At 33.7% G+C, this 24,606-nt stretch overlaps 6 protein-coding genes across 6 annotated transcripts; 5 read left to right on the plus strand and 1 right to left on the minus strand.

The window, feature by feature from the left end:
• Positions 1-5,509: 5,509 nt before the first annotated feature.
• MONOS_7575 (uncharacterized protein) lies at positions 5,510-6,007 on the plus strand (the record flags this gene model as incomplete). The annotated part of the gene is made up of 2 exons (XM_067877913.1): positions 5,510-5,798; positions 5,904-6,007. The coding sequence occupies 2 exons, from the start codon at positions 5,510-5,512 to the stop codon at positions 6,005-6,007; spliced, it is 393 nt and encodes a 130-aa protein (XP_067723908.1).
• Positions 6,008-7,971: 1,964 nt separating this feature from the next.
• On the plus strand, positions 7,972-9,139 carry MONOS_7574 (Arf1l; the record flags this gene model as incomplete). The annotated part of the gene is made up of 2 exons (XM_067877912.1): positions 7,972-8,047; positions 8,122-9,139. The coding sequence occupies 2 exons, from the start codon at positions 7,972-7,974 to the stop codon at positions 8,616-8,618; spliced, it is 573 nt and encodes a 190-aa protein (XP_067723909.1). The 3' UTR covers positions 8,619-9,139.
• Positions 9,140-9,191: 52 nt separating this feature from the next.
• Positions 9,192-13,641, plus strand: MONOS_7573 (uncharacterized protein). The gene has a single exon (XM_067877911.1). It carries the CDS (start codon positions 9,202-9,204, stop codon positions 13,342-13,344), a length of 4,143 nt encoding a protein of 1,380 aa, XP_067723910.1. The 5' UTR covers positions 9,192-9,201; the 3' UTR covers positions 13,345-13,641.
• A 1,906-nt stretch (positions 13,642-15,547) lies between these two features.
• Positions 15,548-17,410, plus strand: MONOS_7572 (uncharacterized protein). The gene is made up of 4 exons (XM_067877910.1): positions 15,548-15,570; positions 15,625-15,701; positions 15,767-16,266; positions 16,334-17,410. Exons 2-4 carry the CDS (start codon positions 15,638-15,640, stop codon positions 17,093-17,095), a joined length of 1,326 nt encoding a protein of 441 aa, XP_067723911.1. The 5' UTR covers positions 15,548-15,570; positions 15,625-15,637; the 3' UTR covers positions 17,096-17,410.
• Positions 17,411-17,449: 39 nt separating this feature from the next.
• MONOS_7571 (uncharacterized protein) lies at positions 17,450-18,609 on the minus strand (the record flags this gene model as incomplete). The annotated part of the gene is made up of 2 exons (XM_067877909.1): positions 17,450-18,316; positions 18,391-18,609. The coding sequence occupies 2 exons, from the start codon at positions 18,607-18,609 to the stop codon at positions 17,555-17,557; spliced, it is 981 nt and encodes a 326-aa protein (XP_067723912.1). The 3' UTR covers positions 17,450-17,554.
• A 4,068-nt stretch (positions 18,610-22,677) lies between these two features.
• On the plus strand, positions 22,678-24,527 carry MONOS_5456 (uncharacterized protein). The gene is made up of 4 exons (XM_067875604.1): positions 22,678-22,828; positions 22,902-22,957; positions 23,020-23,510; positions 23,570-24,527. Exons 1-4 carry the CDS (start codon positions 22,824-22,826, stop codon positions 23,843-23,845), a joined length of 828 nt encoding a protein of 275 aa, XP_067723913.1. The 5' UTR covers positions 22,678-22,823; the 3' UTR covers positions 23,846-24,527.
• Positions 24,528-24,606: the final 79 nt, after the last annotated feature.

Consider the following 24,606-nt stretch of genomic DNA (forward strand, 5'->3'; position numbering starts at 1 on the left):
TTTAAAATAACGTTGAATGGAAACTGAGAAGAAAATGCTTTCAACAGATAATAAACCGAGAAAGATCAGTGAAAATTGTTTCATTTACAGTGAATTTTAATGAGCAACATCTTCTCTTGCTGAAAATGTGTCGGAAAAAGAAAAACTCTTCAAAATATAGAGATTTGCTTTTGACGAATGTTTTGGAAAAGATTTGGACAAGGGATTTGAACTTCTTGACGATAATGGATATTCAAATATTATGTTCCAGGAGAAGAAACAGTTATAAAATTTAAACAAAGACAAAAATTTTGAAAGCACAAAGATAACCGAAAAAATGAAAAAACTATTCATATTTGAAGATGAAGTTCGTTTTTTCAGAAGTAAAAAGGATTAATATTAAAGAATTTTGATGCAATAAGAAAAATGTTGTCAAAGGTCAGATAAAAAAGAGCCAGCCAATCAGTTTAAAATTTAAATCCCTTGATTGAGAAATGACAAAATGGATGTTGAAGAGGACGATCTGACGAAAGTTGCAGAAGCAAATGTCACATTGAAAGAAAAAAAGAAAAATAGGTTTGCTCTCAGTTAAAGATGATTATAACAGTTGATGAAGTGAGAGAAAAGAGATGTAAACTTGAATGGTCCAGTGCTTCCTCAACACGAAAGAATGGCCAACAAGATACGTCAAGAAATAAAAAAAAGAAGAACGAAAACCGAAAAAGGGATAAATCTAGGATTAAGCAAAAATCGACCAAGTTCTGTATTCCAACGAGAAATACACATGATACAAAACGACATCAACAGAAAAATGTGTAAATAAAATGGTTTTCATTTGGAAATAATGATCTATTTAAATGGAGCGCTCATTTGTTCGCGAGCATCCGGCAAAAATTCTGCTTCTCATGCATCATGGAAATATCTGCACAATTATCTCCAACTTCTCCTCCATTCAGTCTGACTGATTGTGATATATTTGTCTCCAAGAAATATATTTTTTGTTCTTTGCTTGCCTCTGAATAAGAAGAAATGACACGAGTGATATGTTATTCGGATTTTGAAATATTCGTCTGCTATGCTTCAATTACCAAAATGGAATATATTGCAGCCCAATATCAAATATACTTTGAAGCCAAACAAATATGCGTTTTCAGCGCAAAGAAACGTGATATCAACAATTTTTTTTTATTTTTTTGAAAAGTCATTGGCAAATGTATATTATAGGGGAACACGAATTTTTCAAATTTTTTATTTTTAACGAATTCTATATAGTATAAGAATCATTTATTAATTATAAAAAATTTGAGATCATCTAATTTTTTGATAAATAATAATCAAGGATTCTTTATATTTATGGGATAGATCAATAAATTTTCATGTTATTTAAGAGTGCTAACCCCAAAAAGAAGAACGGGAACAAACCATAAACCCAAGATTTGTTACGCAAACACTAGAACCTAAACAAATCTATTAATGTGGAGATTATTTTAGAATTTTAACCCAAATTATTAAAAAAATACTGGGTCAGATCAAAATGATTTGATAGAAAAAAAGAAATTTTTATGAATGATGATCTCAAATTTTAATTAATTTATAAATGATTCTTATACAATGTTATTTCCGTTTATTATAAAGATTTTGAAAAATTCGTGTTCCCCAATCATCTCCTTTTGCCAAGTCATTTCTCATGCATATGTGAATACATAAGCCTTTTTGCAAGTTTTATTCGATAAAACTCAAAATAAAATCACTTTCATGATTTTTTCCCCCGTTTTTGAGAAAATAAACAGTATAGAACGATGCGCTTGTTAATTAATTAAAAGTTGATTTTAACGATGGACTTGGATTTAAGCCAAATGAAAAATATAACTCTTAAACGATATTTAAAACAAGAAACTGAAGGTTTGTATCAAATAATGTGTTTTTTATTAAAGTGAAAATGCATTTATTTGCAATAACATTGTGTTTTTTTATATGAAGAAGAAGACAATTGCACATTCAATAAATATGAGCTTTGCAGCATAGGCCGAGTTATCAAGTGCCTTCAACATTTTCCGGTTTAACCTTTTTAAAATCTTTTTGTTTTTCGTTGAATTTTTCATGTTATTATTTATTTTTTTGATGCACGAAAAAAGAAAAGGAGAAGCAGCGGAAACAATGAAGAATGAATGAAGTTCCATCGACAGCTATGCATGTCGTGATGTTGTGATCAATCCTCCTTCTCCATTTGCTGGATACGACATCCTTGAAGAATTGAAAGCACAGATTGTGCAAATGCGATGGATTTTCATCTTACGATTGCAAACGTCTTTAATCAGCTTGAAGATGCACATTCGAATAATATTTTCCCTTGCTCGAGTTTATTTTCATATGTTTTCCCTTTCACATTTGTTTTTGAAGTTCATGATCCTTCGAAGCCAACAGAAATTGAAGTAAAAATAACAGAGTCTCTTGTCGATGGAGCAACAAAGAAATTTATAGATGAAGGCGCAATTAATGTGACTGGAAAAGAAGTTGTAAAGAAAAATTATTCTGATTTGGATGACTCTGAAAATTTGAATCCTGAAATGGTAACTTCAAAATGGGAAGATAAATTCGATAAATCTTCTCGAACCCCTGTTGCCCGATTTGCGTATATGTTGACTCAATTTGAATTCAACTCAAGAGATTTTTCTTATTTTCCGATTCCAGAAGGAGAAATAGGATTAACAATAAAAACTGATAATAGGAAACAGACAGTGAACGTTCCGCTTTATGGATTATCATTAAAGATATTTCATCTGTTAATGATATGCTTTCCACAAAATGCTTTCTTCAAGATAAAATTCAAAGCAACAATATGACTGAGCAAACAAACGGGGAGCAGCACTTTTTGAGACTGATGAAAAACACTTCCAATCAGTTATATATACGCATTAGTGCGACACATTGTTCCAGAAAATATGCGAATGTATATGGAAATCATTAGAGCTGGGAAAAGCGTTCAGCATGAATTCAGAAAAATAGAAACTTCAATTATTTAAAGAAATGCGTAGAAAAGTGGAGAAGATAATATGTGATCAATTAGCTCTTCAACACATACAGAGAAAGTGTAAGAGAAGAAAACTAACAATAAAATAGAGAGAGGATGAAAATATCAGTAAATGGGAAACAAAAACAGACAAAAGTTATGAAATTGCTGTCAACTGTACCTCCCATGAAGAAAAAATTCACCTGAAAGGAATATAAAAACTGCACATGTTATCATTGGAGTAATTGATTCGTTCAAAGTGGGCTAAATTTTCAATCGAACTTTTGAACTTGATTCAATTGAAGAAAAAGCAAAGTGGTTTGATTGCATCGTTGAATGAATTTCATTCATATGAGATAAACAATGCAAGCTTGTTATTGATTTGCGCACAAAATGAGACGGTTTTTTTTTTGTTTTGTTTTCCTAAAGATAATAAAAATTTTTGTTCCCAGAAGAATGGCCTTTATTTCCCACGAAAACTGTTGTTGCTTAAGAATTTTCAAAAAGTTGTTTAAAATTGATTTCGCAACCCACTTTGGAGTTCACAACCGAACTAATAACACAAGAGTTGATGAATGACTTGTTCGAAAATACAAAGAAAACAGTGACATTGCAGATGGAGACTGAAACGAGTGATGATAAGACTGGATATATAAATTTGAAGCAGACTCAGAACGTGTATAACAACAATTTATGCAGAAAACACCTTTGACTCATAGAAATGTGAGGATGTTTCCCCTGTGCGATATTATGTATTAACTGATGGAACTTGCGGATCTGTTTGCTGAGTATTCCAAAAGCTGCTGAAGGAGAAGAAGCTGGGAAAAGTTGTGGGATTTGAAGGTGTTTTGTCAGGATGTGATATTCCACTTGATGTTGGGTCGTTTGCAAGAGGCGATATGCTGACTTCATGATGCGTTGAAGAACATCGACCTAAAAGCAGAGCGAAGAATGAGAAAACACAGAACCCAAATTTTACAAATGAAAATGTGTTTCATTATTCTGGAAAAGTGCCCCATCTTTTGACAAATATAAAAATTTCGTCTTCTTCATTGTTTGACACTTATTGGAATACTCCAAACAAGCGTCTTGAATTTGAAATGATCGATCCAAATGAAATATTTTTGATCTTTGAAGACAGGATATTCGGGTTTGATTTTGGGTATTATTAAAACGGTTGAGGAAGTTCAGTCCTCATTTGCCAATTGCTGCAATTGGTAGGTCAAAGACAACAATGTCTGCTCAATTCTAAGAAGCTACGAGCATGCTGTGCTTGGGAACACAAGCACTTCAGGATCGTTTGATGAGAACCAATACAAGATGTCTTGCTGCGAACGTGGATATTCCTTGAATTGGGAAGGAATATTCCAGAAGTGTCCGTTAATGGGACCTAGTGAATATCATGTGGATGATCCTATTTGTAAGTTTCCTCAAATAGTGCCTAGCCGTGCTGACCGTTTAATTGATTGCTTGAAACAGCTTCCGTTGATAAAAATGAAGCAGCGAAGACATTGAAGTCTATTCGAGGATATTTGGATATGCATGCTTATAGAGATATAATGGCTTATCCTCCTGCACCATTCAAGAGCGATTAATTTGACATTTTGACAGAGCTGGACAAAATAGAAAAGACAGAATACACATCTGGACAGGACTTCCACAATGCTATTGGATTGGGATTTTCAAAGATGAAAGATTCTGTTTCGATTTATCAATTTCCATGCTCTCAGTTGTTTGCGTTTGCTTTGCCTTATAATTTCAAATTTGAAATTCCAGATCCATCTAAGCCAGATGAGATTATTGTGAAATTTGTGGAATTGTTGCCTTTGGTTACTTTGATATATGAAAAGGATATAGGAAAAAGTTATAAAGAAAGAATTGTGACAAAAAATACAATGGATGATTAAGCAGAAGAAGAGAACGAGGAGCCAGAAGTGACAATTTCACGATGGCGCCTTGAAAATATTCCATTTACAAAATGATCAGCTGCACAGTTGAATTGTGCAAAAGAAAAGCATTTTGCCATTCGATCACTGACTCATATGCAGTTATGGATGGAAGTGTGAAAGTTTCGAAAAAGACAGACGATGGGGGAACAGAGACAGTTCCCTTGTATTGGTACGGGATGTCCACTTTAGAGATAAGAAGTTCCGGAGCATTGCATGACTATTAATGCAAAGCAGCTAGCTCCACATCGAATGATGAGAAAGGATGGAAAGCATCCGATGAAGAAGGTGTTAAGCAGCTGCAAAAGTCGTTGCTGTCTTCATAGATGCCTCAGAAATAGATGATTGACGAATACAAATAGTCTGATAACATGAGCAATAACATCTGAAAAAGCAAGATGATTTGGAGACCCGGAAAATGCGAGAGAAATATACAAATGATACTCAGTTCATTAATGTATTTGAGAAGTTTATTGCGAACAAGCCTCTTCGTTCAATGCTTGCCAAATATCGTATTATTCATCATCCATTGGGGCATCTTCTTCCTCCAACAGTTCAGGAATTGCATAAATAAATGGAGCAAGATAACCAGGAGATGGAAGCTGAATCAAAGAGGAGACAGTCTCGATCTAACGATGCAGTGGAAGTCAAAGAGATTGGAGAAATACCCAATGTTATTCATGGTGTTGTGATTCCTGGGTGGAAGATCGGATATTGCAGCATCAAGAGCTTTTCAGTCAGTGCTAAAGAAGATTTTTCGAAATTTGTTCAAATAGTTGTGAATGTTGTTCAAGAAGCTAAACACTACAACTTTAAGATGGCACTTGATGTTAGGGGAAATAAAGGAAGATCAATCATTCTTTGTTTGATTGAGTGTCATTGTCTTTTTTCACAGACATTTCCTTTTAAATCTCGTTCCAAATACGTACGAGGCAAGTCATATGATGCATTTGTTTCCGCATTGACAGATAGTGAAACATCACTGTTAACAGATTATAAAGCGTTGGATGATATCGATAAAAGACTCAAAGTGTGTGAAAAGACAGTGATGCCTCCACTTGCAAAAGAATAAAGTCAACTGACAAAAAAGAAGCTGTCAATGGGTGCATTTGTGGATATTTCTGTAAGTGTCCCAATTTTTTAAATCATCATTGTTATCATAAAAATAGTTTGTTAATGTTAAAAAAAGGATTAGCATGCATCTTTGAGAATTGTATTTATGATCAATAAAAAACATTAACTTTTGCTTATTTTCTTTTTTTAAAGAAAAAAATTGGCTATATTTGAAACTTTAACTATTTAGTTAAATTGTGTTTCGATTTTGAGTAATATATTTTTCTGTTCATCTACAGTCTGTCCGTAATTAATGTTGATCTGTCCGAAAATAATGTTGATCATACCATCAACAGTATTGCAAACGAACACCCAATATTGAATGATGCGAGAATTGTTGCTCAATTCTAAGTTACTCATGTGTTTTTTGAAATGTTGATTGTGTTCTTATATTATCAAGTAATGGATTAGGAAAGGTTTGCAAATTGTTATTCATTTCATTTCATTTCATTTATCAATAAATTTAATTTGTAATTCTATTTCTTTTTTATATGGGACAAAATATTTCGCTTCAAGCATTTTCATTGAATAATTATGTACTTTTCATTAACTTTTTTATATCAAAGAACACAACAAAAATGGGTCCATTTTTTGAAATTAGTGGAATGCTGGAAAATTTAAGTTATGATTTCAACGATTCCTGTTTTCGGATATGAAAATCAAATTTGTTTTTGAAATCTGAGAAAGTATAATAAAGTTATGAGTGAAGCAATTTTTCAAATATTTGTGCAAAAAAAGCTTGAAAGTCCGTATTTTCCCCCATATCTTACAAACAAAGCAGAATTAGCGAAATAACGAAAGAGATCAAATGAGAAGTTGACAAAGCAATCGTTTATCACAAAATTGAAGTCAAGTATTTTGAAAAATGAGAAAATGTGTTTACGAATTTTCGCACAATATATGCTGCAATTTATTCATGAAGTCGCAATTTCTTGAAGTTTGTTTAAGATGTATTGTTTTTTATCTTTCATATTCATCTTTTTTGAATGGAAAATCAATTGGAAAGGTGGTGAAAATAGAACTATTTCATTTGATTATCATTAAGCATTATAAGGAAGTTTTTTATTTAAGTTGAGCAAAACACGAATCAGGCATTTGAGGCTATTCCATTTGAATGTTTTTTTCATCAGATTTTTGTAATAATTGTTAAATTTGATTGATTCTTTTTTTTTCAATTACTTTTTGTCACTTTGTAATAAAATTTTCAAGTATTTTATCATGTTGTTTATGTTTATATGTTGCATTTTAATTCGTTAAACAATATTTGGCATTTTCAGGATTTGATTTTTGTAATACATTTATTTCATGCTCCATTTTTTGTTGAAAAGCTTAAAAGAGTAGATTTAAACGATAATTAACAAATAATTAATTGTGTTATCATTATCTGATGCAATAATTTTGGTCATAGTTGTTTGAAATGAATTCAATGAAAACAAAATTCAAACAAAAAACATGAAAGGTTTTTTTTTTCCAAAAAATAGAATATTCATAAAAACTTAACAATTTAAGTTGTCGGAATCAAAATTCAATTCGTGAAACGAGTTGAGATTCACGAGCACTTTCTAGGTAGATAGATAACCAGATAGATTGATAATTAACAAATATTCTGTTATAGAACAATATAATCTTTAAATAAACAAAATGAAAACAAAAAACAAACAATGTTAATCACACCTATACAGAAAAAAAAAGTTATCGCTCCATCACCCACTTGAGTTCAAAAATTCTTATTTATCCAAAATCAAATAAATTAAAAATATGGCTTATCATTTGAATTAATAAGCATGGTATGATCAACATTATTTTCGGACAGATCAACATTAATTACGGACAGACTGTATTTCAAAAATTCCCACAATTATTTAATCAATGATTTTTATAATGGTTACATGAAAAAGATTTTTTTAAAAAACAATAAATTAAATGGGATTACTTTTGTCAAAGATTGTGAACATATTTGGAAAATCCGAAAAAAGTGTATTTATGATTGGATTGGATGGTTTGAATGAAATTGATTCATTTGTGAAATGAAATCTTGTGATAATTATGTTTTTTTACCAATTCCAATGACAGCCGCTGGAAAAACTTCAATTTTGTACAGACTAAAGCTGAATGAATTTGTTCATGCAACTCCGACAATTGGATTCAACATGGAAAATGTTCGTTACAAAAGATTTACACTTACAATTTGTGATGCTGGGGGAAACAAAAGAATAAAACCTCTCATGTATCGTTCCTGCAAAGGAAAAGATGCGATTATTATTGTTGTGGACAGTGTGGATATTTCTCGCATTGCTTGTACAACGATGGAATGCGGAGATTGTTTGAAGGAAGAGCTTCACTATTTTCTCCAACAAAAAGAAGCAGGAAATTTTCCACTTTTGATATATGCGAACAAGCAAGATATGGCCGGGGCTGTTAGTCCAGAATATATACGGGAAAAGCTGGAACTTGATAGTCTTTGTGCAGGGAGATCTTGGTTCATTCAGCCTTGCTCTGCTTTAACAGGGGACGGACTTCTTGGAGGATTAGAATGGCTTGCGAATGAGTTTTCTCACAAACGAAAATAGAATTATTGACAAAAAGTTTATTTTCAATATTTTTTAAGGGGGAAAATAGTTTTAAAGGATAATTTTTAAAAAGAATTAGTAAAATTTTTTGTTTATTGAACGTTTGATTTATGTTTTCAAGTTAAATATTGGTGAAGCTTATTGTTGTTTTTTGTTGGAGTTTTCTTTTCCTTTTAATTTTCACTTTCTTCCTTTTTATAACGAGTGATTTTTTCTTTGAGCGCTTCTCACCTTGTTTTTGAGCGAGATGAGGGATTTTGTTGATGGATATCATTTTTTGTTTCATCACTTCTTTCAAATGAGATTTCGTTCTTTCTAATTTGACTCTGCAAAGAGGTTGTTTGTGCCTTTATATATTGCTCCTTTCTCTTTTTGTTCATTTTTTGTGATGAATTTGAGAGGTTTGATTTTTGTGTTTGATTGACAAAGCTTGACGCCAATGAATTCGATTCAATTTGACAGAGATATTTGTATGTTTATTTTTGAAAAGGTGAATTGGATAATAAATCAAATATCTCTCTTATTATAACAACAAATATTTTGTTTTTCTTATTAAAGAAAGAATTATATGATAGATCAATAAATGATAAATCTTCTGTCTGCGCTGCAATTAATTGCGTGCTTAGTGTTAGGGGTAGAAGCTGAAAAAGATGAAGGCTTTGTGCTGAATGAGGTGCAAACAATTTTTGTTTCGCATTTTGGAGATAATTCGAGAAATGATTGCGGAACAAATATGGCGCCGTGCCAAACAATTGAACATGCACTTACGTTGCTGAATAAGGACATTGATGCAAAATTGATAAGGGTTATGGACGAACTTGAAATACAAGCTGGGAGCAAATGGAATAAAGAGTTTCTGCTTGAAATTGGAAGTTCATCTCCTCAGGGCATAAGCCGAACGCTGAAAGTTGATATAAGCTCATCAGTGCAAAAGGGAATTTCACATGTTGTTTGTGAAATGGAGATGCAACTGCGTTGCTTGGATTTTTGTTTGACTCAAACAAATCAGAACCCAACAGATATATCTGGGGGCACCTTCGAAAACACCAGAGAAGGGCATGCACTGCATCAACAAGATGCACCTGCAGTCATTTTACTCGATTCAGAAAACGGAAACCTTCAGCTTGCTCATTGCACGATATCCACTTTGAAGCATTTGCTTGAGCCTTTTGAATTTTCATTTTTGAGCGCAAAAAGCGGAAAACTTTCGATTGCAGATCTGGACATAAACGACGTTTGTAAGTTCAAGGCAAAAGTTTCTCCATTTATTGTTTCAGAAAAAGTCAATATTGTCAATCTGGACGAGCTGAAAGTCGAACATTTTATTCTGGAGAAATGCTCTGTTTTTGAGCATCCGAAAAGCCTTAAGCTGAAAAACACTCATATTAATTATTGTGAAAGAAAGAACGAAAATGTTGCATGCATGGATTGTTCGAGCAGTGCAGAAGATGTTGTCAATTTGGAGTTCACAAACTGTTTTTTTCAGTATTGCACTTCAGAAGATTCAATGGTCGGAGGCGCCCTTTCGGTTGGCATGGAAAATCCAAACAGCATTTTGGAAATGATGGGATGCTCCTTTCAAAGCTGCAAAGGTTTATGTGGAGCTGGTCTCTATTTGAGTATTATTAAAGGAACAGTAACAATTTCGCAAACAAGTTTTTCATGTGAAGCGACAGTCGGAGGTGGCGGGATGTACGTGAAGGATGCGAATTTGATGAAAAGTTTAACTCTTATGGAAGTTTTATTTAATGACTGCAGCGCAGAAAATGGAGGAGGAGCGTGGATTGGCGTTGGCGGAGATGAAATAAAAACGAGCTGTTGGTTTCAAAATTGCCTTTTTTCAGGAAACAAGGTCTTGGAAAGTGGAGCAGATTTGTTTGTCTCGGAAGGCGGAACAAAATCGATTGACAAGACTATTATTGACGAGAAAACGTTCTCGACTTCGGAAAGCAAAAGAGTTTGCATTCAAAATGCTACAAGTGGTGATATCCAGGAAAGAGATGATTTGCTGGGTGAAGGATCGTTGACTTATTACTTAAACGTTGACACAGGAAAAGACGATCCTGAATGCGGATTGGGAAAAGAGACGCCTTGCTTTTCGATGAGCGCAACGATTAAGAGAATTGAAGTGAAATGGCAAACAAGCGTAATTGCAGATGGAGAGGGAATGATGCAGGTCAAAGAGCCAATAAACTTCGATGGCGATAAAGCAATAGTTGTGGGAAGGAATTCGAAGAAATTGAATGTGAACGTTGCGTTGACAAAGGGACTTGTGGCAAATGGAGATGGAGCAATAAATGTTAGAAATAAGGCATCAGTGTATCTGAGTTTATGGGACATAAATATAGATACAACGATTGAAACAACCAAGACTTCACCATTTGTTGTTTCCAGCGATTCTGCCTGGGCCTTTAGCATAAGCTCATCTATCATCTGTCCAAGCGATGCGAAAGGAATTTTGAATTGTGCTTTGTTTGAGATCCACGGGGGACGGTTTGAGCTGAATAAAATTGAAATGCACAATTTCTCATCAACCAGAGCATTGCTTCATGGAGAAGGAGAAACGCTTAAGATAATGTTGAATAAACTGAACCATCTCGAAACAACAAGCGCCACTGAGTCTGCTTTCACATTTTGTGGAGAATGGAAAGAAATTTTGCTTATGTCAAACAACTACACTGAATGCACTTCGCCGAATCACAAGAAGGGAGGAGCCATCTACATTAAATATTCTCGAGCTAATGCACATGTGCAAATCAGTGATGAAAGATTTGAAAGTTGCTCATGCACTGAAGGCGATGGAACTGGAGATGGATCGCTTGGGGGAGCTGTGTTCATTGAAGCAATAGACGAGGTTGTTGATGACTTGAATATTTATTTATCACAATCAACTTTCACAAAATGTGTTTCAGATGTTGGCAAATGGATTTTTATATCGTGCCCAAAAGGAGTTACACAATTAACTGATGATTGCTTTGAATTTTCCTTGAATAAATTGTATGGGAAAGAGAATTTAATGATTGTTGAAGAGAGGCAGAACAAAGAGACGGTTAATGGAAGAAAGAGTCCGAGCAATGCAGATCGCGTTGATCTTCTGATGCCAGGAGAGCATCAACTTATCTACAAAAGCACAACGCTTTATGTTGGAGGAGAAGGATCCGTTGACTCAAGAGATTGTGGAAGAAAAGAGAAGCCGTGCCAAACAATTGAATGCACAGAAGACCATGCTATTTTTGGAAAGACGAATTCCTTTTTGGTCAGTGGAATGCACACTTTGAAGAGGTCGATCATTCCTGCCGATTACACTGCTTTCGATATTGGTTCTAAGAGCAAAGATGCTGCTACGCTTGTTATTCCGCAGGCTCTTGAACTTTATTGCGACGATGTTGCTGTGATTTATTGCATTAAGCAGTTGATTTCGTTGTACACATTGTCGATAGAGTATCCACTGCATTTTGAACACCGCCCAGTTGATATTATTTTGATCGAGGGAGATTGTCAACTCATTTCAATAACTTTGAAGCCATCTGAAGAGGAGCTAGAAGCTTATAGCAACCAATTTTCTGTGCCTTTTCTGGACTTTAAGCTGATTGTTGCTCGGAAAGGATCATTGATAATGACAAATGTTGTCGTTATTGGTACAATAAGTGAAAAAGCAGCCTCTAGTGCAATTGCTTCTCTTGATCCAACATTGAATTATCATCAACAGGAATACGGAAAAGATGGAATTGCAGTTAACTTCAGAAAAGAGCTGGAAGATGATGCCTCTGTTTGCGAATGGGGCAGCTGCCTTGTTTCGATTCGAACTCGGCGCGGACCGAGTGTTCCTTGTATTGAAAATTGCGTATTCAAGAATATAAAAGAAGGAGCGTTGCTAATTACAGACTCAGTTTTGGAGATGGAAAACAACACCTTTGAAAATAACCGACCAGACCCGTCGAGCAAAGCATTTCCTCATCTGAGGCACAACATCCACTGCGAAAAGGGAGACATTTGCCGAATCACAATCAAGTCATTGAACGAGACAAGCGATGGCTCAACTGATGTTCCATTTGGCTTTTGGAACAAGGAGTGCGATGTGAATGGAGAAGCAGTGAAAAGCATGACAGGGCTGTTTTACACGCCTGAGCTGAAAGAAGCAGCAATTGAAAAGCCTTCGAAGGCTCATCCAGCAAATGACAATCAAATGGATATTCTCAATAAATACTGGTTAGATGCGAAAAGCGAAGAAAGCAAGGTGATTATCAATGTGAAAGGAGAATATCTTATTCCGTGTGGCTTGAGGTTTGAAATTGGGAAAAAAGAAGGAAAAGGCCAGTTGCAATGGGCTGAGGTGCCAATCTCAGAATTTTTGAACGAGTCATTCCTGAAAGTGAAGATTGAGAAGTCTTTTTTGGATGCAAAGGATGCTGAAACCATTGAAGTTCGCTTGCGCTATCCAAACGGATTGAAAAATGGAGTGGATGCAACAGCCAGTGTGATTCTGAAGCAAGTTAAAAAGGAAGATGATCCAGAAAAGGAAACACCTCCACAGCAACCAATCATAACAATTATAATTGTTGCCTCGTGTTGCGGAGGAGCAGCTGTTATTGCAGCAGTCGTAGTTGTGCTTGCTGTGTGTGTGGTTCGCCAAAAGCGGAGAGGATATGCCAGGTTAAGCAAGAGCGAGGAGAAGAAAGACATAAATTCTCGCCCTTTGAGCTCCTATTCTCAGACAAGTTGGTGAATTGATCCTGGAATGTTCTATTTGTGAAAGTGTTTAATGGATTTTGTGTTTTTGCATATTATTAGATGTTTTTATCTTTTTATCATTTGTTATTTCAAAATACTTATTTGTGTTTAGTATAGCTGTTATGGAGAATTTATTTTTCTATTCTTTTTTTTTTTTAGATAAAAATATATTTTGTTAATCTTTTGTTGCAAATAGAAAGAACATATTTTGATGTATTTGTATTTCACTTTTAATTGAGAATTTACAAACTTTAACTTTTTTTTTATTTATTACAAGCGAAAGAGAAAAAAATTAGGTTTCATTTTTTCTCATGTTATTTTATCGTTTTAATTTTTGTAATTGATGACAGCCCTTATTTGGCTGAAAATTAAGAGAAATAAATTTTAATTTCGTTGGAATTGTTCAATAAATTGAATTTTGAAACAACACTTCTTTATTTATTTGAGTGACTTTTATCTCGAAAAAAAAAAAGAAACCAAATCAAAGATGTGAGTTTTCAGTAAATAGCATCCTGAAATGAAGAATAAGAAATTTGGCTTGATGTTACACAAAAATAAAGAAAAAGAAAATATTTCTTTCTGTTCTGGTTGAGCTCTGCTTTTGAGCTATGCCTCCACACGAGAACAGAGGATCGCCTGCCTTCAACGAGGCTGCTGAAGAAGAAAGGCGCAATGAGGAGAATAAGAAGAAGTATTAGAAGCAGAATCAAAAACAGAAGAAGAGCAAGTTGAAGATACAACATTAAGCAGAGCAATTTTTGAAAATTAATCACAATCAATCAAAAACTGTAAATTGATAGCTCCAAACAAAATAAAGATGAAAATGCATCGTCTCATTTGATGTAATTCCCCTTGAAGCATTCCAGAGAGGTTTCATTTCTGCTTCTTTATGTGTTTCTTTCAGTCTTTCTTATCTCTTCAGAGGCTCTATCTTTGCATTTTTTGCCTCTCTTCATCTTCCAATGAACTGCAATGCAAGCAATCCAGGCTCCCAGCGCTGCCCTCATTTTATGTCCCAATCATTCCTCGTTTCGATTGGACAGAAAAAAAAGCAGGAACAAACTGAGTGCATTCGAAGATACCGTTTAAAATATTCATTTGTAGAGACACTTCTTTCTTTTCCCCTTTCTCCTTTTTCCTAAATCGAATGAAGCGTACTCAATAGCTTCGGCTGCCGTGCGTATTCTCCACGAACAGTTCTGCAACTTGGCGATCCATCGCACACTTGCGAAGCTGAAATCCGCAAAGTTCATGAGCTGTGATTCGTTTCTCTCAACTTCAGCTTCCGCCTTTCTTCTGCTTCATGACCAAATCCACAATGACGGAAGCAGAAAGATCTGCTTCACAGATTCCCCCTAACTTCATCTTTCTTCCTGCTTTTCCCTCTATAAGAAGCTAACTTTATCTTCAATTTTCATTGGCAACCTTCGGAGGTGATAAAATTCGCTGTGAATGACTTTCACTACTTTTTCTTTGAGCTCTGCTTTCTGCACAAACCAATCTTCGTTGCTTACCATCTTCCATTTAATCGTTCCATTGATGACCGTTTCATATGAGCTTTCAGTTTGATCATATTTTTCAGTTCCATTGTTGGAGAAGCTGTGTTATTGAGTATTCACAACCAATTTATATATCAAATTTAGATGAGGAGAATTCGAGGCCCCCAAATCGACTTGTCCGCAAATCATAGTTCTTCTATTCCGTATTCTTTTCGGACGAAGTTCACTCGATAAGTTTTATTTTTCATTTTTAATAATCGCATTTTAAATTCTTTTGCTTGAGAGAATATCACAAACAATTCATAAACACCTTCAAATTAAAAAAAAAAATGAAAATAAATGCAAACCTCCAAAATCTTGCTCCCCCACAGAAATGACTGAATCATCTCTAGCAAAGGACTTTTGTTTTCATCAAAAAACAGTCTGTTTTGCCCTTTCCATTTCCTGATAAAAATTTTCATTGGAAACAATGGCCTCATACCTAAAGTACAGAAAAATAATCAGGGGTTGTTTCCTCAGAATTTGCTCACAAACAACATCTGAATTTGGGTTTTTTCTTATGAGATTGATCACTTAACGGAGCAAAAGGATTTTCTTGATCTTTCAAGTAAGACTAATCGAACGGTCTGTATCCGAGATTTTTCTTGTAGCAGCAAATATTTGTCAAGTTAATCCGTTTGTTTTATCATTGCATTTGCAGTATTTGTTTGAAAAACAAAAATGTTTGTATAATTCGATTATCTCATTTATATGTTGAATTTCATTGCTTTCCATAGACCATTGTATATAATGAAGATAACAAGTGAAGCTGATTATGAAATTCAAAAACAATTCCGAAGAGGAAAGTTTTCAAGTTTGTTTTGTCTGTCTTGTTTGTTTTTTAAGAAATATTTGGTTCGGAAATTCATTAATTTGCAGGATTGCTTTCTGAGCTGGGAAATTTCGCTGGCGATGAGCAAAAGCAAAAAATAGACGAGATGATTGAAATTTTAAACGAAATGAATGGATTAGAATTGATTTATTTTTTGACAGAAAAAGAATTTAACGAAATCAGCAAAATGATCGGAAAAAATAAATTAACATTGACAAATGCTTTTACGCTGTTAAGTCACATTGGACACTGTAGAATAGAGTTTTCAGTATCATTCTCAAGATTTTGTGATTCTTTGTTGGCAAAAAGATTTGAGAACATGATTGAAACAGAAGCGATGAAGAGGGAGAGGGATGAAAACCTGCTGATTGATCTTTGCAAATGCTATATACTCCTGCGAAGAGAGAAAGACAGCGTTTCAATTGAGTTACGTCTGATTATCATTCCTTTTCTTATGAATGTTGTATTGAGGAAAATAAAAAGCAAAGAAGCGCAAAGAGAAATCGAAATAATTCTGACTGCTTTGAGCACAATGGAAGAGAAACAGGTGTGAAAGCTTTTATTTATGTGTTGATGAAAAGTTGTGTTTTGTTTTGTATTTCAATCATTGACAGAATGCAATAACAGATCTGTGTGTGAATGAGATGGTGGAAGTGATCAAATATCATCAACAGCATCGAAATCTGACTCGACTAGCGCACCAATCAGCTTGGATTTATCTGGTTAATCATTTTGAACCAGGCGGGATATTGGAAAGAACTTGCATGAATGAGCTGCATATTGCGAGAGAAGTTGCAATGGAACTGGAAGAGCTGACGAAATGTGTGGACTGGAAGAAGAAAAAAGCAAAGTGGGAAGCGCAGAAGGAAGCGTGGATGATAAAGAGATGGATAAATACAGTCAAAGACAAATTTGGGTTTTTGGACTTTGAATTGCGTAATGTTGAAAGGATCGAACTTTATCGCTGGATTTCGAGAACTTGCAAATTGGCAGGAAAGAATGAAAGAGAAATATCAAAAGATTGCATCAAACTTTTTGAATCAAAAACAGCAGGCACAAACACGAGCATTGATTTCTTGCTGAAAAGCGAAATAGTTGAGGCAGTTTTTGAGACACTTCTGCTGTCAACATTGGATGAAGAAGAGGCAGAAAGCTGTTTGCATTTCTTTGTGACTCTTTCAGATGGATTGAGAGAGAAAAGCGATTATGAGACAGTCGAAGCGAAAAGAAAAGCTATTAAAAGAAAAGCATTCGACATATTGGAAGAACGAGGATTCGAAGAATGCATTACGAGCTTTAAAGAAAACTTGTATTATACCAGAATCCATTGGAACATTATGTCTGGGGAAACATCAAAATTTTTTGTGTTTTTGTGAGCGAAATGACATTTTCTGCTTTGTCTTTTGAAATACTTTGTTTTTTTCAGAACTGTTGAGAACAAAGCGTATTGAATTTTGTTTTGTTGTTAGCAAAGGTTCTCTTCTTGTTGAGAGAGAGAGAAAAGAATTAGTTTTTATTTTTTTAATTAATTTTTCCTTCCCAATTGAATAATTCATTTGCTTCTTGTTGAAGTCACTTCACTTCACCAAATTGTTGTGGGCTCTATGCAAAATCTTTTGTTGAGGAGTTTTGAGTTTTCTTCAAACACTTAAAGCCTTTTAATAGCCATATTTGTGAACCAAGACAAAAAACTTTCTTTTTGAAAACAATAATTCATCAATAAAGAAGAATTTTCAATTAAAATTTGTTTATAACTGAAAGAGAAACTTGTGAAAATATGAAAAGTTGAAAAATAAGAAAGAATGCGGATGAAAAATGAAGAGCTTTTCATTTGATTAAACATTCACAAAATAATCAGAAATACACAGCGATAATACACCAAAACGGTCTCTGTTAAGAAAGTCAAATCTTTCATGAAAGCAAATGATGATATCTTCATATCCTTCTTCTTCAATCTTTTCAAATGCCTTCCTTTTCGATCCTTTTCTTTTCGCTTCTTCCATTTCATCCTCCTCCTCTTCTTTCAATTTCTTTGAAATCTTCACAAAAAACTCTAAGCTTTCATATGTCACAAAGTCATTCAATGTTGGTCGACAAATCTCTTCTAAGATGAGACTGACAGCTCCTCTTTTCAGCAAGTCTTCAACTTTCACATTTTTGTTAATCACAGAATAACTAAATGATTCAACGCATTGGCTGCAAATGTCTCTGTAATTATCCTTTGCTGATCGAAATGCCAGCACAATGCTTTTAACAAGCACAGAATACTCTTCATTCCGTAATCTACTGAAGAAAAGGAATTTTCCCAAATTTTGGAGCCATTTCGATAATATAATCTCTTCTTTGCCTTCTTTTCCTCTCTCTTCTTTCTCTCTCTTCCAATACACATATTTCATCAGCTCTTCCATTTCTCTTCTCGCCTCTCTCACAAAATGCAGATCATTCACGATGACTTCTTCCAAATTTTCATCATTAAACAATCTGTTAGTCAAAAAACCCCAAGCAGACTGATACGCAAGTTGAGTCAGATTCCTATGCTCTTGATGATAAATGATGATCTCTTTGATTTCATCCAAGAAAAGTTCTCTTTCAACGTTCTTATCAGAAAAGAAGAAAAAATCAATAATATCAAATAATAAATAAATAAATAAATAAATAGCAACATTCAAACATAATACTCAATATCACTCAAAGTCAGCAAAGCCATTTCCACTTCTTTTTGAACTTCCTCGCTTTCCTCTTTCTTCAATGCAACTTTCAGAAGACACTGCATACAGATTGTAAGCAATTCCGTCCAGCAGTTGTTTCTGAGTGAAAGATAGCACAAACAAAGATCAGCATAAAGCATTTCGTTCTTTCCAACTTTTTTTTCATTTTCGTCAGAAATCATCTTTTCAAATCTTTTGTTCAATGAAGATAAGGGAAAGACTTGAAACAACCCTTTTTTCATCAAACAACAATATCCAACGCGCTTCAGCAGCGCAATGACATTTTCAACAGACAATTTCTTTTCTTCAATCATTTTGTTGATTTTGTTGTACAATTCTTTTGTGAAAACTGATTTGAATTCTTCTTCTTCCATTTCATCAATTATTTCATTCATTTCTTCAATTTTCTGTTTTTGTTCATCCTCATTGCTGTTTTCCAGCTCATGGAACAATTCTGCAAAAGACATACAAATATTAAAACCCATCCTTCATTATTCAATCCAAATAAAAGAGCAAACTTGAAAACTTTTCGGTTTGAGTCACTGCCAGAATTCTTGAATCAGGTTCATCATCATAACGCAGACTCATTCTGTTTGTTGCAAAGAATATTCAAAATAAAGGGTAAAGCTTGGCAAGCAAGAATACAAAAGGATAATACAAACATCGTTGAAAATCAAGAAAAAATAAAGCAGAAAGGAGTTTCGACACAAGTGCTTTTGCCTGAAAAAATTGAATCAAATAGAGAACGCAACGAAATGTCTTGGATTGGCTGTTTAAGCAAGAAAAGTGAATCTTTTGATTCTATTTGATCAAACCAACAAAAAATTGTTTGAATGCGAATTTTTCACAAAATGAAGTGAGAAACTTCTTTTTCCCGAAGACATTGCTTCGAGGCTTTGAAACAAAATTTATTTTATCATAGGAATGGAAATCTTGTTGAAGAGAATTCGAAAAGAGGAAATGTCAATTCTTGAAGAGAAAGTGTTTTAAGGCTTTTTTGGGAAGAAGAACATGAATGAAAAGTGAACACATGATACTAGCATTCTTGTCATTTTTCATGAATTGCTAATGTTAGCATGTGATTCAAAATTACTCATAGGATTACAAAAGATTCAAAGAAATGAGTTTCTGAAAAACAAAATGAATTTGCAGAACAAAATAATATTCCATTCTTTGTATTAGAGCATGTTCAAAAGCAAGCAGAATGGCTGAATATTGCAGCAAAATTGTTTCATTGCGAAAATGGTTCATTGGATTTGGAAATGGAGCATTTGAAGAAAAGCAATGATGATCATCTGCAACAGAAAGATGCAGATCCCCAGATTTCGTTATGCTCCAACATAAAAAGATATTTGCTTGTTTCTTTGTGAGCCATCGAATGCTCAAGATTCCTTTGTCTTCTGCATCTTCGTCTTCATCTTCTCTGAGCTCGTTGTCATCACGACTTCTCCTTCGACGGCCGATGTATTTTACAAAGAACACAATTTTCACAGAACTTGGAACAGATCTTATATTGAATTGATTCAGATTACTCTTCCAGACACGAAAACAGAATGAATTTCCTCTGCTATCTTTCCAGCTCTTTATTTGTTTTCCACCCCTTCTGTGAATGTTGCAAGTCCAATCTGGTTATTATCATTGTAATTATCATTATTATTAACGCAATCTTCATCATCTTCTTGTACCAATTAATCATCATCACATTGCACAATCCCCGCCACACAGCATCACTCGCATCATCTATTTGGAGTTCTTCATGATTAGTGACTGCGTCAGAGATTACGATTGAAGAGAAGAGAAGAAAAAAAGATGAAATTAATATTTGAAGAAAATCTACACAAAAATGAATGAAATGAAGAAGAACAAAAGAAGGAAAATCAGGAGGAATAAGTTGGAAAGAGTTGAAGAAAGACATTTTGAGAGAATGAAGAGAAAAGGAAAGAGAAAGAAGAATTCGAGGAGGTGGAATCAGAAAGCCTGTCACTCCCTTCATTCTGATGGGAAGGAAGTTGAATTATTGCTTTTGTTTTTTCCTTGTAAGTCGCGCCGTTTCTGTTGGTAACTGAAAGATCAAATGATGGTTTGCATTTTTCATTAGTTCATATCACAAATTCATCTTCTCCATCTTCCGAATGTTATTTCCTGTCAGCTGAAGCCAAGTGATTTTCGATGCCAAAGATGTTCGGCATGACAGCATATGAATGTGATGGCATCTCTTCTTGAAACGACTTTGAAAAAGTGTTGAATTATGTTGCTTCACTTCTTTCGAAGGACTTTGCAAACAATCTTTGCATAAACGATTTCTTGATAAATAATGTCATTTTCGTGGATGAAGCGCACAGCACTGATCTTCCGCATTTTGAGTGAATATTTCCTTTCTTTCTTTCACACGAACTCTCTCATGCTTTTTTTCTTTAATTCCATTTTGGCTATTTCATTTTTTCATTTTTTCATTTTCAAAACCTCAAATAATTCGTTGAGCTTTTTCGAATAGTTTTCAAATGAGAATGAAAAACTAATAAATAAATAAATAAATAAAACACTTCGAATGGGAAAACATCATGTTCTTTTTTGTTTCTTTCCTGAAATACCTCGCAAAAAAGAATTCATGTTTTTCTCTTTGTCATTATTTGTTTTCATTTAGGGTTACACTTTCACTCTGACCTTTTATTTTTACCCCCACCCTTTTTTTTTGTGGAGCTGGCTACGGCTTAATACAAGCTTGTAGCCAACAAAAAATAACTAGAAATGTTTATTTTTATATGTTTAACTTTTACAGAAAAAATTTTTTTACGAAAATTTTTTAACTTTGACATCTCTGTATTTTTTAATTTTATTTTTTGATCATTGAATTGATGGTCTTTCCATGAATATAACATTCTGGAAGTTTTAAGCTACACCTTCATTACACCTCATATCCTTTTTATTTCTTTAATAACTTTTCACATTTCACAAGTTTCTTTTTCACCTGTTTTCTCATTTCATCGACTTTTCGATAAAATACAATTTTTGATTGTATAAAAGACATTTTTTTAATTTTATAAGCTGTATCTTATTTTTGACTCAATATATTATTGTAAGCTCACAAAATATTTTGCTGAATAAATGTTACTGGCTGAAAAAATCAAAACAACCGAAAATGATGTTTTTCATTTTTCTATTTAAAATCAAATTTGATAAACTTTTTTGTGATTCCACATGATTAAAATTTAATAATATATTAAGGATAATCTTAAAAATAATTTCTAAAATTCATCATTCCTTATGAAATTGTATTTTTTCGAAAAGTCGATGAAATGAGAAAACAGGTGAAAAAGAAACTTGTGAAATGTGAAAAGTTATTAAAGAAATAAAAAGGATATGAGGTGTAATGAAGGTGTAGCTTAAAACTTCCAGAATGTTATATTCATGGAAAGACCATCAATTCAATGATCAAAAAATAAAATTAAAAAATACCGAGATCTCAAAGTTAAAAAATTTTCATAAAAATATTTTTTCTGCATAAGTGAAATACATTAAAATAAACGTTTCTAGTTATTTTTCGTTGGCTTCAAGCTTGTATAAAGCCGCAGCCAGCTCCACAAAAAAAAGGGTGGGGGTAAAAAAAAGGGTCAGAGGTAAAAGTGTAACCCTATAACTTCAATCATTATCCATTTCTGCGAATTAGGTAAGTGGGAACAAAACGTACTGTTCAAAATGCTTTTAAAAACGTGAATGTTCGTTATCAAAATAAGAAATAAGTCCATGTGGGACATTTTTACTGGTAAATTTTGTCGAATTCGAATAATTGAATTGGTGACCCATTTATGAAATTCTTCATCAACAAATCACCTGTTTCAAGTCTTTTTTTGATAAATAATACCCTAATCAGTGATTTAGGTTCATATTTTAATTTATATTATACCCTAATTCACTCGTTGTGAAGGCATTGATACCAATAGCCTCTCTTAAACCTAATTAGAAATTATGAGAAATAATATTATTAGGGTTTGATCATAGATTTTTTGATGAAAAAGGCGATTATTTGTCACTGGAATTTTGAGTCGAAAATGAATATTACAATTTTATTGATTGCTTTGTATCCATTGAGTCTTGCTTTTTTTTGGAAATAAAACTTTATTTGTGTTATTTTTTGAACAGTACGTTTTGTTCTCATTCACCGCGAATTATGTTGAAGTCGATTTCCCAAGAGAAATTAAAAAGAAAAAACAATTAGTTTTTTTTCTCTCCTAAATAATATGATGCTGGTTAGATCAAAAAGAAACAAAAGGAGAGCTTTTCTATTCAGACACAGTTGAGATCGTGTGTTTTGTTGTTGCACATATTGAACGTTTGTTTTTGAAAAGCGTGATAATTATTATTGAAAGGATAGCATTTTCATTTTGCAAGAAAAACAATGAAGTTTGTGATTGTCTGTAATCTCATTTTTTGAATTGCTGTTGAATTTTGCGAATGCTGAATGAATTGCAAACAGAACGAGCATTTTTGAAAGTATTATCGAAAGAACATCACCAGTTGAAAAGTTTTGGAGTTTGCAGTTTTCTTTTTTATTGAAAAGGCATTATTCTCTATGATAAACGCGCTTTTTGAAGATTTGTTTGGTGAACTTGGAGGTTGCAACGAGGGTGAACAGAAACGGAAAATAAAAGCGATAAACAGAGTGATGGATGAAATGAATGAATTCGAACTGGAATCTATTTTCGAAACTGATTTGTTCAATAAAATAGATAAAATGATTGAAGAAAGGGAAATGTCTTTGAAAGATTCAGTTTTGATGCTGAAGCACATTGGATATTGCGAAATCCCGATGAACCTGTGGAATAGAACATTTGTATCATCTTCATTGGACAGAAGATTTAAGGAGATGATTTTTGAGGAAGAAAAAAAGAATAACGAAAAAAATGAAAAACATTTGATTGATCTTTGCGAATGCTATATTTTTCTTTGCTGTTATGGTTCATCACAATTGTCTTCAATTTGCTTGCCACATATTCTGAAAGCTGCTTTGAACAAGGAAGAAAACGAAGAAGCACAGAAAGAAGTGGAAATGGCTTTGCTGGCTTTGGCTTGCATGCGCTTTTTTGTTTGTTGCATTTCTTTCTTTCCTTTTGATGTTTTTGTTTCTTTCTTGCTTTCTATCAGGGAATGAAAAATGAGGTGTATTTGAAAGGGATCAAAGAAATCATCCAACATCATCAGGAACATCGAAACCTGACTCAACTTGCATATCAATCAGCTTGGGAGTGTTTGGTGGGCAGAGTGCATACTATAGGAACGTCGAATAGGGCAGTTGTTGATGAACTGCATTTTGCGAGAGAAGCAGCAAGAGAGTTGGAAGAGCTGAGAAAGCGTGGAATTGGAAGGGAAACAAAAAAGAAGGGGAAGAAAGAAGCAAAAAGAAAGAAGAGACTGCTTTGATGAGATGGATTCAAACAATAAAATGCTATTTTTTTTACAATAAAGTCGTTGAATGATGAATTTGTTGGACTTGTCAGAAGTATTGTTCAAGTACTTCAAGCAGCAAAGAATGAATGCAGAGAAATAAGCGTGGAATGCGACATATCTTTAAGAAGAGCAGCGTGGAACAAAGCAGTGAAAGTCGACGACTTGCTGAAAGGAGGAGCTGTTGATGTGCTTTTGGAGGAAATCCAGCTTCCAAACTAGGTGACACCTTTTTGAGAGAGCGGCTTTCCTGTTTCAGAAGAATTTGCCAAAAGTTGAAGGAAAGAAAAGATGATAAAACTGATGAAGAGGAAATAAAATCAGCCAAAAGGAACATATTTGAAAATATGGAAGAGGAAGGATATGAAGATTTCATTACAAGTCTTCATAAAATGCTGCCTGTTTTGGCTAATTGGGATCGATATTTGCATCTGTCAAAAGACTCATCTGACTATCTTTTGAGTTTGTGAATTGAATGCTCAATTCATTTCCGTTCATTTCATCTCATCTCAGAAAGGAAGAAAATTGGAAGAAGAAGAAGAAGAAGAAGAAGAAGAAGAAGAAGAAGAAGAAGAAGAAGAAGAAGGGAAAGGAAAGGAATTTGATGAAAACAGAGATACAGAAGAGTCTGATGGCAGAAAACGAATAAACGAAAAAATCGATGAGAAAATAAGAGAAAAGAAATGATTTCATTCTGGAATGATTTCTTTGACTTGATGCGAAACATGTTCAACATG

The sequence above is a fragment of the Monocercomonoides exilis genome, assembly GCF_001643675.1.
Source record: "Monocercomonoides exilis strain PA203 chromosome Unknown scaffold35-1074681, whole genome shotgun sequence".
Classification (NCBI taxonomy): Eukaryota; Preaxostyla; order Oxymonadida; family Polymastigidae; genus Monocercomonoides; species Monocercomonoides exilis.

What these genes read in the sequence shown, in the direction of transcription:
- MONOS_7572 (XM_067877910.1), top strand. Translation starts at nt 15,638, where the DNA reads ATGAAGATAACAAGTGAAGCTGATTATGAAATTCAAAAACAATTCCGA. An exon ending in CCGAAGAGGAAAGTTTTCAA is followed by an intron (nt 15,702 to 15,766) that starts GTTTGTTTTGTC and finishes ATTAATTTGCAG; the next exon opens with GATTGCTTTCTGAGCTGGGA. An exon ending in GCACAATGGAAGAGAAACAG is followed by an intron (nt 16,267 to 16,333) that starts GTGTGAAAGCTT and finishes AATCATTGACAG; the next exon opens with AATGCAATAACAGATCTGTG.
- MONOS_7573 (XM_067877911.1), top strand. Translation starts at nt 9,202, where the DNA reads ATGATAAATCTTCTGTCTGCGCTGCAATTAATTGCGTGCTTAGTGTTA.
- MONOS_5456 (XM_067875604.1), top strand. An exon ending in ACCAGTTGAAAAGTTTTGGA is followed by an intron (nt 22,958 to 23,019) that starts GTTTGCAGTTTT and finishes CGCTTTTTGAAG; the next exon opens with ATTTGTTTGGTGAACTTGGA. An exon ending in TGGCTTGCATGCGCTTTTTT is followed by an intron (nt 23,511 to 23,569) that starts GTTTGTTGCATT and finishes GCTTTCTATCAG; the next exon opens with GGAATGAAAAATGAGGTGTA.